Source organism: Glarea lozoyensis (assembly GCF_000409485.1).
Source record: "Glarea lozoyensis ATCC 20868 chromosome Unknown GLAREA11, whole genome shotgun sequence".
Classification (NCBI taxonomy): Eukaryota; Fungi; Ascomycota; class Leotiomycetes; order Helotiales; family Helotiaceae; genus Glarea; species Glarea lozoyensis.
This window is the reverse complement of record NW_007360985.1, coordinates 91,331-108,241: the sequence shown is the minus strand read 5'-3', so window position 1 is coordinate 108,241 and position 16,911 is coordinate 91,331. Positions and strand designations below refer to the sequence as shown.

General features: G+C 48.0%; 6 protein-coding genes across 6 annotated transcripts; 4 read left to right on the top strand and 2 right to left on the bottom strand.

Annotated features, from left to right (window-relative positions):
• Positions 1-201: 201 nt before the first annotated feature.
• Positions 202-920, top strand: GLAREA_10949 (uncharacterized protein; the record flags this gene model as incomplete). The annotated part of the gene is made up of 3 exons (XM_008079140.1): positions 202-242; positions 291-424; positions 475-920. 3 exons carry the CDS (start codon positions 202-204, stop codon positions 918-920), a joined length of 621 nt encoding a protein of 206 aa, XP_008077331.1.
• Positions 921-1,522: 602 nt separating this feature from the next.
• On the top strand, positions 1,523-3,127 carry GLAREA_10948 (mRNA decapping enzyme DcpS N-terminal; the record flags this gene model as incomplete). The annotated part of the gene is made up of 3 exons (XM_008079139.1): positions 1,523-2,270; positions 2,318-2,960; positions 3,019-3,127. The coding sequence occupies 3 exons, from the start codon at positions 1,523-1,525 to the stop codon at positions 3,125-3,127; spliced, it is 1,500 nt and encodes a 499-aa protein (XP_008077330.1).
• A 66-nt stretch (positions 3,128-3,193) lies between these two features.
• Positions 3,194-4,134, bottom strand: GLAREA_10947 (uncharacterized protein; the record flags this gene model as incomplete). Its single annotated transcript, XM_008079138.1, has 2 exons — positions 3,194-3,730; positions 3,808-4,134. The coding sequence occupies 2 exons, from the start codon at positions 4,132-4,134 to the stop codon at positions 3,194-3,196; spliced, it is 864 nt and encodes a 287-aa protein (XP_008077329.1).
• A 439-nt stretch (positions 4,135-4,573) lies between these two features.
• On the top strand, positions 4,574-6,449 carry GLAREA_10946 (Actin-like ATPase; the record flags this gene model as incomplete). The annotated part of the gene is made up of 4 exons (XM_008079137.1): positions 4,574-4,758; positions 4,914-4,931; positions 4,978-5,277; positions 5,333-6,449. 4 exons carry the CDS (start codon positions 4,574-4,576, stop codon positions 6,447-6,449), a joined length of 1,620 nt encoding a protein of 539 aa, XP_008077328.1.
• Positions 6,450-6,973: 524 nt separating this feature from the next.
• On the bottom strand, positions 6,974-9,405 carry GLAREA_10945 (Homeo; the record flags this gene model as incomplete). The annotated part of the gene is made up of 2 exons (XM_008079136.1): positions 6,974-7,339; positions 7,384-9,405. 2 exons carry the CDS (start codon positions 9,403-9,405, stop codon positions 6,974-6,976), a joined length of 2,388 nt encoding a protein of 795 aa, XP_008077327.1.
• Positions 9,406-12,069: 2,664 nt separating this feature from the next.
• On the top strand, positions 12,070-16,591 carry GLAREA_10944 (Homeo; the record flags this gene model as incomplete). The annotated part of the gene is made up of 4 exons (XM_008079135.1): positions 12,070-12,131; positions 12,219-12,371; positions 12,462-15,510; positions 15,575-16,591. The coding sequence occupies 4 exons, from the start codon at positions 12,070-12,072 to the stop codon at positions 16,589-16,591; spliced, it is 4,281 nt and encodes a 1,426-aa protein (XP_008077326.1).
• Between the last annotated feature and the right edge of the window lie 320 nt (positions 16,592-16,911).

Here is a 16,911-nt window from a genome sequence, read left to right as displayed (position 1 = left end):
ATGCTGCACCGAAATGGATAATTGAAGACGGAAATAGCATCGAGGAACGTGGCCACAAAAATGGTCACATATATCCGCTGCTCGATTAAATATCCTGGCGTTGCAAATCTTTTTTTTTCGGAAATTTCGTTCAGGGACCATCGCTCTTTTCTATTCCTACATACGCTCCTCCTGTCATAATCCTGCGATTCTTGGCGGAGAATGCCTTCCTTTTCAGTTTTCTCGATATTACTTCTCGCTGCGTAAGTGGTTCATCATTTAGGACGCGGATTCTGGCTTACGTTTGCTAGACAATCGGTCACGGCCGCTGCTGTTAAGAGGGATGTGGGCGATACTGAGCTTGTCACCACTTCTCTCATCACTACCTTGACTATCGCGGACGCGTGCTATACCAAGACGGTATTGACACCGGATTATGGACCAGGTACTCAAATCTCCCTCCTTCGCCAAGCAGTGAAGCTAATATAGCATCAGACTGCCCAACCTTACAATGCAAAGGACCAATCCCCCAATGCATCGCCATCCGCACCAAAACCATCCCCGCACCACCCATAGACCCCCTCTGTCCCTCAACACCGACCGCCACCCTCGCCGGCGCCTGCGCAACCTGCCACACTGGCTGCGCAACCTCCACCTCCACCATCTGGCTCCCTCTCAGCACGCCCTTACCCGAGTCCCAGCCAACCCCGCAAATCAAACCCGCAGCAGCATGCTCGACGACGATATGGCGCTCCGCAACCGCGCAGCGAGGACAGACGTTCACGTACCATCCGTTGACGGAGACGTCGACGAGTCTGGTGGATTGTAAAGGGTGTAATCTGGTGGTGAGCGAGATGCAGGGGGTTGGGCCGGTGATTAGTAGGAGTGTGACGATTACGGATTTGAGGCCCGCGACTAGTACTACTTATGCTTGTCAGTGAGGAGGGGAGAGGGGAGGGGAGTATCTGCTGGGTGGTGGAGAATAATGAGAGGAGGAGATGGATGAAAAATAAGCGAGATGATTTTATGTAGAAATTGTATAATGATATATGTTCCAATTGTGAGGAAGCACATTGCCTCCGGTGTATGTTTAAAATGACTTGCAGAGCTTGAGAGTACATTTCCATTTAATAATAGTAACAAGGGAGAATGCGAAATATGCGCCATAGATATAAAAGTTGTATAGAAATATATATTCCACTAACAACGAAACTTATTGGTCTCAATTATATGAGGTAGTCGAGTACGAAGTATATGAGATTTTCGAACTTCGTACTCGACTATCTCTACACATAATGAAGTTACGAAGATAAAGCAACATTCACTGACCTTCAATTATAAGCCCAACACAACTACAAGAGCTATGACGCTGATTCACCTTCAATGCTTTCTCGAGCGGTTTCCACGGCAAGATGAATCCGGACCAGGGGAATCCCGAGATAGCTTAATTGCTCCAATTTCTGTTCTGCACAACAAACCGTCTCGTTGGTGACCGGCTTGTTTTCCATCGACAAGCCATTGACCCGATTGGTTTGCAAAGACAATGGATTCAATGGATTCGAAAACTGACCTTCGAAAGCCAGACTGGCTGGACGCGTTCAAACCCGCAACTTCGACGTCGATCCTTAAAATGGAGCCAGATGAAATGTCACCGCGAGATATTCTACTCCAAATCCCACCAAGAGGCCATGTTTCGAAGGCAAAGTCGGTTCCAATGATTGACCAGAAGACGTTCGATCAGTTCCAAAATCAAATTCCGGGCTCGTTCCAACACCAGAACACGCAATCCTTGGGTTCTAATTTTCATCGATCATATCAACCTGGTAGTCCTCATCTTCCACAAAATTCTCAAGGAGCATTCCATGCAGAACGAATGGTACTCGAAGGGTCAGTTGGAAGGCCAACAAATCGAACACATCAACAACCGCCCTACATCAAGGAAGAATCAGATTGGAACAAGAGCGAAAAATCTGGTCCGGAAGACGATAGAGTCTGGGAATTCAAATCTCAGCTTGAAAGAAATCCATTTGCATCCCAAGAGTTGAGGCAGGGTCCTAGTCCACTTATTGCCGGGTTTCACCGCCCGGTAACAGCTCCCCCTCTACCCCTCCATCCACCACCAATCTTTTTGAGTACACCGCCAACATCAACTTGCCCTGCAGCTTATGCCGGATTTCGACATTTGAATTTCCCTGCTGGTTTCAATCCCCCAAATTACAATATGGATGGCGAGGTGTCGAATCCTGAATCTCTGATTCCCAATTTCAAGTTCGAGAAGGTGTTGAATCAAGGTACGCAAAAGCCGATCTAAAGGAGTGTTTGTTGACAATTCTTGCAGATCAAGCAGGTCGACGCATAAGCCTTTATGGTTCCATAAACTCGCAGCCAGGCATTCTCATTCTAGAACGCTCACCTTTCCCATCATCACAGGCATACCTTTCGCACATCCCTCGAATACTATCCTCAATTCAGAACCTCGGCGCAAACGACATTTACTTCTGGTATCTCGCATCGTCTAGACCTAACTCGAATAATTCGCAGGATGGAAGTCGGGAAGCAGTTGGTGATGAAGGAATGCAGGATTTGAAGGTCAATCTTATATATCCTTGTACTGCCCAGCATATCAAGAAATACTCCAGTCAGGGCGCTAGATTGGTTTGCGAGACGGCGGAAATTTATCGATCGAAGGTCCGGCCGTATATGGAAAACAAAAGGGCTGAAGGTCGTCTGAATTGGGTTTACAATATCATCGAAGGTAAGACGGAGGTCGAGGATGTGATTTTCAGGACGCCTTTAGGTTCCGCTGGCGACGAGGGCTTCCTGTTGATTCCGGATCTGAATTGGGATCGGAAGACAATACCAAGTCTGCATTTGTTGGGATTGGTGGAGCGAAGAGACATCTGGAGTTTGAGAGATTTGAAAAAGAAGCATATAAGGTGGTTGAACGAAATGAGGGAGTTGCTGCTGGATAGTACGGTAAAGTGCTATAGAAACCAGGGAGTGGAAAGAGACCAGTTGAAGCTGTATGTCCATTACCAGCCAACGTACTACCATTTCCACATCCACATCGTCCATGTCGCACTGGAAGCTGGCGCAACTCAAGCCTCCGGAAAAGCAATCGGATTGGAAAGCATCATCGAAACCTTAGAGCATATGGGAGGTGACGAAGAAGCCGGGATGGATAAGCTGAAATTATATTATACAGTAGGCGAAGCTAGTGAGCTGTGGACTGAGGTGTTCCAGCCTCTGAAGCTCGATACTTCTTCTCGATAGCCAGAACCAGGTCATTCACACCCGCGCCAGAAGGACAGTCCTTCCATTGGCCACCATCTCGAACGCAGTAGATCTCTTCATCAAGGCGAACAGTACAGCTTTTTGTAACCCCAGCGTCGGTGCTTCTTCTCACAGAATCTCTTAGAAGTCCGACTCCTTTCCCACCATTATCTTCCTCGCCACATTCGGTCAACTTCTCGAAATCGATTCCGTGTTCCAACGCACAATCTTCCAAAAGAGACTTGTCTGGGATGTTCTGGTACTCGCGTTCAAGGCACATTGTGAATCCGAGGCTGATTTTCGGATCAGCGTATAGGGAAGCAGCGCAAAGCTCTATTATATTCCCCAGACATTCTGGTGGACCATGTTTGCAGGATACGCCGTCATTGTCGGTTGTTGCGCCGATAAAAGAGAGGGTAAAGTTTACTTTGTCGACTACCCGTTGCATAGTTGGTAAGACGAGCAATTTTAGACATTCCTAGGCAAGTAATTAGGTCTGCTTTGCAGTAATACGGACATAAAAAGGAACTGCAAGTTGAGTAACTGAGCTCTTACCTGTGCATCTGGACACTTGCTCATTATATGGGCCTCCAAAGGAACTAATTGCTTATCCACCACTTGCTGCATACCCGTCTCACCCTGTTCCAACCTCTCTCTTCCTCTCCCACAGTCTACACGTCCGTCAGATCTCGCAGACCACTGATCTGCGATGTGTAAAGGCGCGACCAGCTCTGTGCCATGACTGTAGCTCCATGCAAAATAAAGAAAGGCAACGACAGCAAAACCCGCCGTCCATGTTCGTAATCTCCGTGGTGGCATTTCGCGCCTCGTGTGGGACTGAGGTAAAGTGTACTCTCTATCAAGTTTTTCCGAAAATGGCATTTTCGTGGCATTCATGGTCGCGATAATAGAAGGTGCATGGGATGCGATGTAGGTAGTCTTCTTTGAGTCTGGACGATGATGCAGGAGCGTCTAATGATTGCCTCCGGCTCGGGCCGGTGATCGGGGACTGTCGGTCAAACTTGGAGAACGACGACGGCTGGCCAGACCTCAAATGTTCCTTTGGGAAAAGCCTTTTACACATTCACTTCGTAGATATTTCAGATTACCTTGGACAACTCTCGGTTCTCGCCCCAAACCAACAGATGTTCTTCAGAACTGATCCTCTACTGTATCCGAGTGGCCACTCACACCCCTCGCATGCACACGCTCAGCTATCCAAACACGGAAGCTGCGTACATCACGAGGCTAAAAGGGTCGACGCATATACAAGGTCAGCTGCACCATATCTAATGCAGCATTTTGCCTCTTTTCGACAGCCATGTCTATTCCGAGTACGGTTGAGGACTTCTTGAGACCCTTGGATGTCGATACGCCAAAGATACATGGTCTAGCCAAGGCGTTAACGTGCACTTATAACAGACTTGCGCTGGAAAGTGAGGAGCAGTTTCTTAGTACGCCTATTGAGGAGAGCTTGTTGCGTCCGGAAAGTGAGGGCAGTGGACGGTGAGTTCTTTCTATTGTGGTATCCTGGGGGAATGAGATGCAAATGGTGAACAAGAGTGTCATGTGATTTTCCTCGATTTGTGATAGCCAGCGGAGAGAAGGATTATTGGGCAATAGACGTTGTATGGAGATATTGAAACTAACTGGAATCTTAGGTATCTTGCAATAGACATGTAAGTTACATATAATATACCATTTTTCAACATCTGATTTGATCAGTGGGGGCACCAATTTGCGAGTGGGTTTCGTAGAGTTCGTAGGGACAGATGCCAGGCAAGATACTAACTTCAGAGGCCGTGGAAACCGTCACCGTCACCAGTCCAATGTCAATACTGACTCCCGAATCCGCCGGGTTCTGGAGAAATCCTGGCCTATTGGAGAACAATTGAAACATAACGAAGCGGAAGATCTGTTCGCCTGGATTGGCTGTTGTATAGCTGAAGTTGTTGAGAATGCACGGATATTGCAAGAGTTGCCAGAGGAGATATCACTTGGAGTTACATTCTCTTTTCCAATGATGTAAATTCAACTTTCAGATTTCAAACTAATATTGACCATGCTAACATCACAACAGACAACATACCCTCTCAGAGGCGACGCTTATGTCAATGGGCAAAGGGTTCTCATTATCTGAAAATGCCAACCTGGGAAAGCTACTCCTTGCTGGATATGAATCTTGTCGAAAACCATCACTTCCAACTCTACGTATCACCGCGATTGTCAACGACGCTGTTGCCACACTCGTCGCCTTTGCATACAATTTCAGGTCAAAACCAAATCAGAAAGCAGCCATGGGCCTGATTGTTGGCACAGGTTGCAATGCTACTATACCTCTAGCGCTCAGCAAACTGAAGCCGAGCAAAAGGCCCACTAACGTGACGGCAATCAACGACTTGGAGAAGAGTGACATGAAAGTTGCAGTCAATACAGAGTGGTCGATAAATGGCACTGCAGCCCCATTGCGGGAGCTAGACTTCATCACAAAATGGGACAGGCAATTAGACGAACAAGGAGAAACAGCTGGTTTCATGCCCTTCGAATACATGACCGCCGGACGCTACGTAGGCGAACTAGGCCGCCTCATAATCCTCGACTGCTTCACCAACCACCTCCACATCCCCATCACCACCCTCCCGCCACAACTCCTCCAACGAGGCGGCCTAACGACCACATTCCTAGGTAACATCGGCCCTCACCTCTCACGCTCACAGCCTTCTCTACTACTTCAACTAGAAACAGAACTCCCACCCTCACCAAACCCAGACGCCTGGTCATGGACGCAAGAAGCAGCAGAAACCGTCCTCAAAATTAGCAAAGCAATTCAAATCCGCGCTGCGGCTATGACGGCAGCAGCAACAATCGCCCTCCTAGCATGCGCAGACGAACTTCATTTCACACCTCTCCCAACACCACTCTCCTCGCCCTCTTCCTCTCTACCAAATGACCCCGTACATGCACCAGCATCCTCTGAAGACGTCGAGGAGTTAATGGTCGGTTACACAGGCGGCTGTATCACCCATTTCCAAGACTACCTCGCGGACTGTCAGCGGTTTATCAATGAGATTCTAGACGCGGAGTTTGAGGGTAAAAAGGGTGTGCCGCGCGTGACGCTGGTTCCGTGTCATGATGGGGGGGTTGTTGGGGCGGGGATACTGGCGGGTACGGTTTTTGAACTTAAGGCGGGGATGTAGTTGGGTGGGAGGGAAGTGGAGATTTGGGGATGGTGGTTTTAGGAGGTATTGAGGTGTGATGGCTGGTGGTGTGGATGGAGAACTGGGTGGAGTGACGAATGAGATTCCTAGGTGCACGCGATGATGTTGAAAGGGGTTTATGAAAGGGAAAGTTGTGGTACGTGAATATCATGAACAAAAGATGAGGTGAAATGGAATATAATAGAATATAACTCAATGATAAAACATTTTCAATTGCTATCCGTAGTTCATTCGCAATGGACAAGTGGCGTGGCAGTGAGGTACTGACTAACATGTCACACTAAATTGTCTACACATTTAAAAATTGAGCGTAGTTGTGTGCCCATGGAAATCGGAGTTCTCAAACGAACAGAGTTTCGAGATGTCTGATATAGTGAGAGTAATAAACGAAGTGTACGTTTCTCTGTCGAATTTGTCAAATAGATATCTTATAGGTAATGCCACTTATATCTGCCCCTACGACTCTCTCTTCCTTTTACTACACTTCATCCACAAGCGTAACTTCACTCCGCTATATCATACATATACAAACCACCTTCCCTGTCTCCTTTCCCCTCACCCCCACTCAACCCCCTAACCTCCTCAATCCTCCCCCTATAAACCTCCTGCGCCTCCCTCTCCCTCCTACTAACAAAACTCACCTCCTCCCTAAGTCCCTCCAGTCGTCTCTGCACCGCCGCCTCCTCGCTAATCTGCAGCGTGCGGAACGAATCCAGACTATACGTCGCTTTGGCCAGCGCCTCGGCCGCCTCCCCGATCTTCGCACGGAGAGTCTTGGAGCGGTTTTGGTAGCCGCCGAGGTGGAGGGCGAGTTTCTTTTCGGCTTTGTTGCCGGTTTGGGCGATGGTGAGGATTTGGGGTTGGATTTTCTGGGGGTGTTAGGTGGGATATGGGTAAGGGGGGGGGGACTTACGTCGAAGGCTGAGATGAGGAGGGATTGCTCGGAGGTTTCGTCGTCGTCGTAGCCGGCGAGACCGGGAAGGAGAGAGGAGGTATGGGCATTTTCCCATGCGGATTTGAAGATTTCAGGGCTCTGGTCGGCGATGTCTTCAGGGACTTCAAGCAGGACCTGAAGACGGGCCTGGGCAAGCGCGTCATCGTCTATATGTTCAATAGGTTTGGCTGTTCCTCGGACTTTGATGCCAGGTATTGGGTATTTGATAGCATCGTTAGCTACCAGTAAAGCAACTTCCTGTTCGATTGCTGCCAGGACTGGATCTGATATCGATGATGCATTCTTGAGACTCGAGTCAATGTCGATAATCGAGGCACGGGGAAGGCCTTTTTGCATGACTTGGGTCCGTCTCTTAAACTCAAGTTTTTCTTCTGCTTCTCGAATCTGTTGATTCCTACGATCGCGAAGCTCGGCGTCTTCTTCTGAGAGTTCTTCCAGCCCGGCCAACTCCTGCTGCTCTTCCGGCAATTCTAATTCCCAGTCTGTATCTTTTGGTTTTGGCAAAGCAGAAAGTCCTTTCTTCAGCTTATTCTTGGCTGCAATTTCGGCCAACTTCAAATCTCGAGGTGTTTGTCCAACGAGCTGCATTTCTCCATCCGCGTTCAACGCAAAGCTGTCCCGGGGAGTACGCATAGGAGTCTGCCCAGGACCAGGCGGCCGCAATGGTGTTTGTCCAACTCCATTTTGTCGAAATGGAGTAGCCATAGGATTTGGCGTCTCCATTTGGTGCCTCCGTGGTGTAATCCCATCGAATCCCGTGCTGCCAGCTCCTTCATGTAATGGTGTGTTCTCTCCGCCTAAGAGAGATGACTGCGTTTCGGTTAAAGCACGAATATTGCGTATTTCGTTCGCGATGTGGTCTTCCTGAGCAGGAGCTCTGGGTGTACGGATTGGCGCACCGCTATTGACTGTAGAATATGTGTTTACTAAACCTCTTGTAGCATCGTTTTCGCTGGCTCGAGCCATGATATTCGCCCTCTCGCCTACCATGCCCATCTTGACAATTTCTTCCAGTTCTCCTTCTCCAACCTGTGGCGAGGGAAGCACCAAAGCTCTACGTTTGCTGCTCTGCTCTGCCTCTCGGATTTTCTGTTGCTGTCCAGCCTTCATCGCAGCCTGATATGAAGCAGATGGCGCTTCCTTTTCTCCTTTTCTCCGTTTTCTGTCCGGATCCTCATCCTGATCGCCCTTCCTTTTATTCGCAAGTTGCTGTTTTCTAGGATCAAAAGCCTCCCTCTCCTTCTCGTTCATGGTCGCCTCCTCCTCCGTATCGAAAAATCCAGGTGCAGCCTTTTTTTCGAAAGGAATATCGGCATTGTAATCCATCTGACCTTTCTTCCGGTTGACAATCTTTATGTTAATGCCGGCATTCTTCAACTCCCGTCTTTTTTGAAGAACCGCTAACCGTCTGGATTCCTCCAACTGTCGCTCTCGTGCCTTTCTCTTCGCTTTCTTTCCCTGCGTATTAGCCAGACGGGCTCTCGCTTCACTCAGCATCTCCTTTTCATCCTCGTCGAGATCGATGGTATCAGGCCTCGCAGGTTTCGATTCCGGATCTGGGTCCACCTCGCCGGGTCGTAGCCTTCGAACATCGTCAGCACTGGGTGCCATGGTTTCTCCTCCATCAGGCCCACCCAGTCCTAAGCTCCCAGCCTCCTTCTGTTCGGCTTCATCAAGTAACTTCTGATACCTTTCCAAACACTGGGTAGCGGTTCTTCCAACCATAGGCGCAATCGTCCTCCATTGCGTTGGCATCAACTTCGCAAGATGGAGTAGTTTCTCGTCCTCTTCCTTGCTCCATTCGATCTTCCTGATACCCGGGTCGAGCCATTCTGACCAGCGCGCTTTGCATTGCTTTGGTGTTTTACGGGCGAGGAGTGAGGACACTCGCGCCCATTGATTTAATCCATATTTTGAGACTGAAGCTTTGAGCACCTCATCTTCTATATTCGTCCATACTCCTCCTTTGACGACAGGCATGGTGGCGGTGATGGAGTGTTGTGCGATTCAAAAAACTGTTGGAGGACTGTTTGAGGTTCGGAAAGTCGCGAATCTTAGTAGCGCGCAGCCTCCGAGCCCCACGTGACGCATCCCCTTTTGTGTCTGCCAGTATCTTTCATTTGTGTTACCCCTGCAACTTTTGTGTTATATTTCGAGAGAGCACAGTCAAACAAGAAATTACTTCTATCAATTGAATCGCGTCATTTCGAGCCTCACAGCCCTACCTGAATTCTCTTCTACAAGATATTTTCCTGGTAATGGTCTGATTTCGTCCATGCTTCAACGCCTAGCTGAGTTCACTTTGACATCTTACTTCAAGCACATTGGTTCATTTTATGTAGCGACTGTTAATAAATTCGCCACAGTCTGGAAAACTCACTAGTGTTATTTGAAGTCTATTGCCGCCGACTTTCAACGTTTATGCTACAGACCACGGCTTGTTACCATCCCCAATCAATGGGAGATTCCATACCACTCCGCAAATTCGATTGAGACACTGAAGCAGTCCACAAGTTTATTTTCATGTTACCCACGCGAATACTAAATGATATTTGGGCCGACGTAAGTAGCCGACCTAAGTTCCATTGAACAGTCGATTGTCGTTGTGATACAAGACATCAGCATGGTATTCATCTCACATTTGGGGTTTCAGATGGTCATTTGTCTTCTACCATTTCTATCTATGTCTCGAGGATGGAAAGGTTACCTCTGTTGTACCCGTACTCTAGACACCTCCAGCTTGAGTTTGGTTAGCAAGGAAACTCCGCAAAGTCTTACATGGCGCAGGAGGAAAGGAACAGAGTAATAAAAATAGCTCATAGATATGATTTGTCATGAGATCTGTTTCTGTATTTTCCTTTGGTGTCGGTATGATGTGAAAGACTCCAGCAAAGATAAAGTCGGAAAGTGCAAGCGGATCCGCTCCCCGAATAGCCTCCCAGGACAACCGCCATCACCATATAGCAAGGATCAATCATAGATGCCTAGAATGCTTAGTTGTACGCGTCCTTGTTATGTTGGAAACGTCAGTGAGATTACACCCATTATATTGTGGTTTATGTAGCAGCCTAATCTGACCTTGAAGACCACATAACGACGTTAGAATCAGACATACTGTAGAACAGGGACTCTAGGGAGTTTACATTGCTGACCTTTCTCAAGAAGCAAACATCGTCAACGGGGATATTTTCGAACCCTTCCTACTTGAACGAGGTTCTCACAAATCTTTCTCGAGTCTCGAGTGTAATCGAATTTACGTAGTGCGAAACGAGTTGGATGTTGTCACTTGTGGCGTGGTGACTTTTGGGGCATAAGATCTTTTTACTCGAAAGGGTCTTCCCAACAGCAGTAGACCTCGAGTCTTCTTTAAAAAGACTCGGAACACTCTGTACTTCCCCTTTTCATCTGGAGTGCTAACTCTCCACATTCGACCTTGATCAACCAGGAACGCTGGACTGGGTATGATTGAAGACGAGATATAGAAGACGTAAAGAGATTTATCCAAGCTATTAAAATGAAGGCAATGAGACTCGGTAAAATTGGGTTTGTTTGCTCTGTTTCCAGCAGACTGGGAAAACATCCAGGAAGTGACGCTGTAAAGTTTGAAGCAGTTACTTGTTGTTTTTGTGATGCAGAGCGAACAATACCAGAACTTCGAACCCGGCTACTGGTTACCATCTGGAATTCTAGGTGGAAAGTATCTCGACAGTTAGTAATTGATTGGTTGTGAGATTGTGGTCTGGCTGTGATTTCAGACGATAAAATGTCTTGCCAAGAACTAAAGAAGAAATGAGACTTATAATTATTGAACATTTGGAGCACGAAACGATTCTTTGCTCTAGTTTATTGCAGTTCAATAATTAGTACATCAAATTTAGAATCTATGTCACCTCCATGTCGAATTTTCTGCAAGTGGAAGTGGAAGAGAAAGAGGAGGAGGAAGTTCTGGTAACGTGACATTGACAACGTGACCCTGCACCACGATAGTTCGTTTCCAATGCCGAGCGCTCACGATGTTACACAGAGATATAACCAACATGTCACCAGTCTACAGACTTCCTTCCTTTGTAATTCATAATCGAATGAAAGCCGTTAGATGAAGGTACTTCATTAGCAATACTAAATTCACCAAGTACAGATTCACTTATAGTTTATCGATCTTTACCACCTCTGCCCAAGACTCATTGAGTCGGAGTGTTAAGGTTACTCGAATCCGGAGTTAGACTACATCATTCTTCCAAACATTTACACACAAAATTTTTAACACAACAACGTCTATCATCCGTTTTGAGTTTGTGATGCATATCATAGATCAAACCCCCCAAGTGTAAAAATCCGTAGAGCACTACGTTCGTGAATTCCATATTGTCCCATTTTCCGTTCGAGGCTCGCTTCCCATGACGAGTCGGTCGCTCGAACGAGTTAGGGGTTCGGAGTAGTTTCTTCAATCTCCAAGCGACTCCCAGGCAAGAGCATCGAACATTGTATGGCCGCCCGAAGTCGAAGACGACAACCATAATCAATCACAGCACCACCACATCACGACTTTTCATCATTTATTTCACGATCTCCATCTCTGGTGCACCCATTAAGATTGTCACCGCATCCGTTTTTTCGTGAAACGGATGTCGCTGTCGCTTTATTATGAGTGAGGTTGGGCCGCCCGACCGCTCCCGCCTTTTGCGATCCAAAAAGAATGAACTCAGGTACAATAATTATCTCACCTATAACATTCGAAAGCGCATGATTTGCCGCATCGATGCATCTAATTTTCAATATGCTGACGGTTGTAGTGGGATTGTTACGTCGCGCAAGAGAAAGCTCCGCGAGTTCTTCGCGGTTTGCGACAATGAAGGCCCCATCCCCCAAATCAAATACCAGCACCCCGACGCGCCAGCCAGCAGCATCGCAGAGAATCGATTCCTTGAAGTCACCGACATCTTAAAGTACGTGCATTACAGTCTTGCATTGCGCTTTGGAATCTGAAAATCAATTATTCAATCGGTAGGTGTCGTTGGACTGACTGATAATTTTAGGGATCGCCTTTTCGATGAATCTAATCTACCAACGCGTCGACAGCTTCGGTCAGAATCTTCGAAGCAAAAGTCTCCCACAAGAAAGCCAAGTCCGGACACGAACAATGCTGATGCCTTACGGAAGAAGAAATCTCAGCGCGACGGATCGACTTCAAGGAGGGTCAGGGCTCCTACGCCTAAATTGAAAGAAGATGATGTCGCGACGATTCCGCTCGAAAACGGGACCAGAAAGAAGACGGTGCCTATGGTTGTCCTGGAACGCTTCGATCGAAGAGGCTCACAAACAAACCCTCTCCCAGAAGATGGGTCTATTTCCAATAACGATTCGAACGATGTATCCGAACAAATCGCGAAACCAAAGGCAGTACCCTCGAGCACTAACTCGGTCGAACCAGTTGAAGGGTCTGATGTCCTAGAGATACCGGAGTCCAAGAAGTCAGAGAGTCCAGCAGAGTCAGTCGAGCTACACCCCGCTGTTGAGGTGACGGTGGTGGATACACCTGGCGCAGAACCTCCAGTCGAGCCAGTGGAATTACTCAAAGGTGGTAAGGTACAGGAGCTGGAGCAAGAGATATCAGGCAAAGAGCGTTCACCTGACTTGGTACCATCGCCTAAACATGTTGAAAGTCAGGCCTCCGGGAGCCTGGGGACGGACGAGTCGACAAAACCAGTAGAGCTGCCCGCTGTCACCGAGGCTTTGAAGACAGACCGTGGAGAGCAAATTCTGGAGGATGCCATGGATATCGATACGGTAACAACCAAAACTTCCGCGGAATCCAGAGCTGTGGATAGCCAGACGAAGACACCCTCAGTAGCACCTGATGCTGGAAACGATTCAGCTCCGCTAGTTGAATTGCCCAAAGATGCGGATGTATCGAACCTGGACCCTGAAGGCCAGACTCCAAATGCTGCGATGGAAGTCGATTCAACCACAATCAAAGATTCGTTCGATTCTGAGGCAGGAGATAATGGGGAAAAGACTCCATCCGTCGTAAATGAGATTGCGGAATCAGGTTCCGAATCCCCTGTTGATGCAAAGAGGTCATCGACGACGCCGACTTCAGCGACTGCCCGTACAACCCCGACCACCCCTGCTGCTGCCCCTCCGGTCCTAGAGCGTATGACTACCAGGATTTCATCTAACACCATCAGGCACAAAAGCGTCGCAGAAATTATTGGTGAGGTTCCAAGACCTACTGCGACGGACAAAAGCCTCGGAAAAATCAATACCACTTCTGGATCATCGGGTACCTCAACATCTCCTTCACGAAGTTCTACACCTCAATCTCCCGGCACACGTATGCGCAGCTTAGTCGAGAAGGCCAAGGAGAGGGAACGAAGCAAACTTTCTACGGTCACGTTTCAAAAACGTACCAATAAGTCGTCTTCTAATGACATAGCTTTGATGCCAACCGGATCGCAAGGTGCAAAACCACAAGAAGACTATCTCAAGCCTCTGTTCATTGCTTCCGCGACTAATGACAAGCGAGGAATTCCTGCCTTGGATAGCTTGCTAGCTACAGCGCACAAGACAATCACCACTGCAAATGCTTATGTTCCAATTCATGAAAGCCAAACGAACAAAATCCTCAAAAGAATTTACCAGCTACAGAATATGAATAAGTGGTCATTAAGGCAACCAAAACGTGCCCCCGAGCCAAACCGACCTACAACTCATTGGGATGTTCTGTTGCAAGAAGCCAAATGGATGCGGACGGATTTTCGGGAGGAGTATAAGTGGAAATCCACCGTCGCAAGAAACTTGGCGTTTGCGTGTGCTGAGTGGGTTGAAGCCAGCCCAGAAGACCGGAAGCTCCTTCAAATTAAGACAGTCCCGCCAAAGTTTTTGAATCTGGAAAAGGACATTGAGATGACGGAAACTTCCAGCCAGGAAATTCCACATTCCACTCCTGATCTTGTAGCATCTGGTAGTGTGGACTCACCTATTGATGATTTCGACGAAGAGCCGCGGCTCAATCTTTTGGAAACTGTTGCTCCCACTGCTATCTTTGCTCTGCAAGATGACGATGTTGTCTTTGGGTTACGAAGATCACCTACAGCCGACAAACTTTTGGAAGAGTTGCCAATGTATGGTGCCCCATTGCGGGTTCCACGGTCCGACATTTTAACATCTGAAGTCGATCCGGACCGACTGTGGCGGCGACCAGCCCTCCCCCTTAGCAAGTACGTTGAGGGCAGGATGGAGTTGAAGTTTGAGGGACCACCCCGGAAAAAGAGTCGTTACGAGTACGAGGACGAAGATGATGATGAAGACGAGGTGGTGTTTGGCGAACAAGGCCAAAAGAGGCCCATTCTGCCACCTGAGACCACCCATGTTGCATTATTCGATCCGCAACACAAGCATATTCGCGACCGTATCCATTCATCACATCAATTCCGTCCACCTTCTGAATTCGCTATGCCACTTCAGAGCTTTTTCGAGACTCGAACTCCCTCACAGTGGACGTGGGATGAAGACAATGAGCTCAAGTCTCTTGTGCGAGAGTGCACATATAACTGGTCACTAATATCGAGTATGCTCACAAGCAAGTCGCTGTTTGCCGCTGGTAATGAACGCCGTACTCCCTGGGAGTGCTTTGAAAGATGGGTACAGATGGAAGGTCTCCCAAATGATATGCAGAAGACGCATTATTTCCGGGCGTACATGTCTCGAATTGAAGCTGCAAATCGAAACGTAGTTGCCCAAGCCGCTGCTGCACAGGCGCAGTCTATGGCCAATGGACAAGCGCAACCTCCACCAAGAAGGCGTGCGACAACAAGCATCAGAGTCGACCAACGCCGCAAACAGAAGCATTTGACGTTAGTAGACGCGATGCGAAAACTAGCCAAGAAGCGGGAAACCAATGTTCAGAAACAACACCAAGCTGCTAGCATGGCCGCGATGCGGAAAGCCAACGAGAATCAACAACCGGCACAGCCGAGGAACCTTCATACGCCGCAGGAGTTTAGTCGCCTGAAGCATGATCGAGATGAACAGTTCAAAGAGCGCTTACTACAACTCCAACAGCGGCAGGAAGCTCAACGAAGGGTATGATTTATTATTTATTTATACCACGTATATTTACCATGAACATCATTAACTAATCTTTTAGGCTGTCATGCTTCAGCAAAGAAATGCACAGGGGCAAGGCCCAACACCGGGTGGGCCACCTATTGCGGGATCCCAACCTCGACCGCCTCCACCAAATGGCCTTCCGCCTCCAAACGGAGTACCAAATGGACAGAACCTCCAGGTCCCAGGGCAGAATAGAAACCCTCGGCCAATGCCACCCCAAATGACTCAACAAATGTCGCAGCAGATGGCGCAGAAAATGCAGAATAATCTTCGTGTGCCTCAAAATATGAATAGTGTACCACCCGCACCAATGCAGTCCATGCAAGGTCAATTACCCATGCCAAATCCAGCTGTTAGCGTTGGCCTCATCAACCAAGCTGCTCAAACAGCTGAACAACAGCGAGCAATGATCCAGATGCAGCAACAGGGTAAACCTAACGGGCAGTCACCGCAGACTCACAACTCGCCACCACGGGCGAACAATGGAATGCAACAACCAAATGGATTTCAGATGCAGAATATGATGGCCTTTAACGCAAATGATCATCGTGTGCAAGCCGGAACTCCTCCGATCAATGGTATGGTCTCCTCTCCCGGACAGAATCAACTTGGTCCCACAGCTTCTCCTCGAATGGGACAACATCCACCAGGATTCAACATAGATACCAGTCGCATTGAATCTCGTGTTAAGCAGCAATATCCAACTGCCACTCCCGACCAAGTAACCACCATGGTCAATCAGCAACTTCAAGCAATGCAAAGGCAACCGAACCAAGCGAACAATAAACTGGCCCAAAGCGCAATGAATGCTGCCGCCGGGGCGTCTTCGGCTATGAACGGTCAAGCAAGAGGTGTACCTACAGGTTTGAATGAAAAGAGTCCACAGCTTTATGCTCAGATGTTGAGACAACAACAAGAAAATCAACAAAAGGCAATGGCTGCAGCAGGATTGGCTGCCGTGCAAGGTCAAAATGTGCCGCCTCCGAACAACGGTCAACAAGCTCAGGGACATGCGCATAGGAATAGCGCAGGCAGTGCTAATAGTGTTAAATAAAGGGAATTGGAATTAGCGATTTGCTGGGCGTTGGTGTAGCATGAAATGTCTGGTTGGGCATAGGTGTTTAGGAGGGTCTACCTATGGTTAGAGTAGAAATAGGCAGGTCAACATTGCCTGCTAGTGAAAGTTCTGTACTTGCGGTGGGTTACAGAACTATAGCATATATAATATAACCACCCTTATTCAAGTTATAACCGATTAGTTGTCATTGTGAGACGAATGTGTAGTGCCAGAGTATTGAAATTTTACAGTGCGAGTTATCCCTCGGCGTTGAGAAGATGCGGTCTAAGTGCTCAAGTCACATGACCGCGTTGACA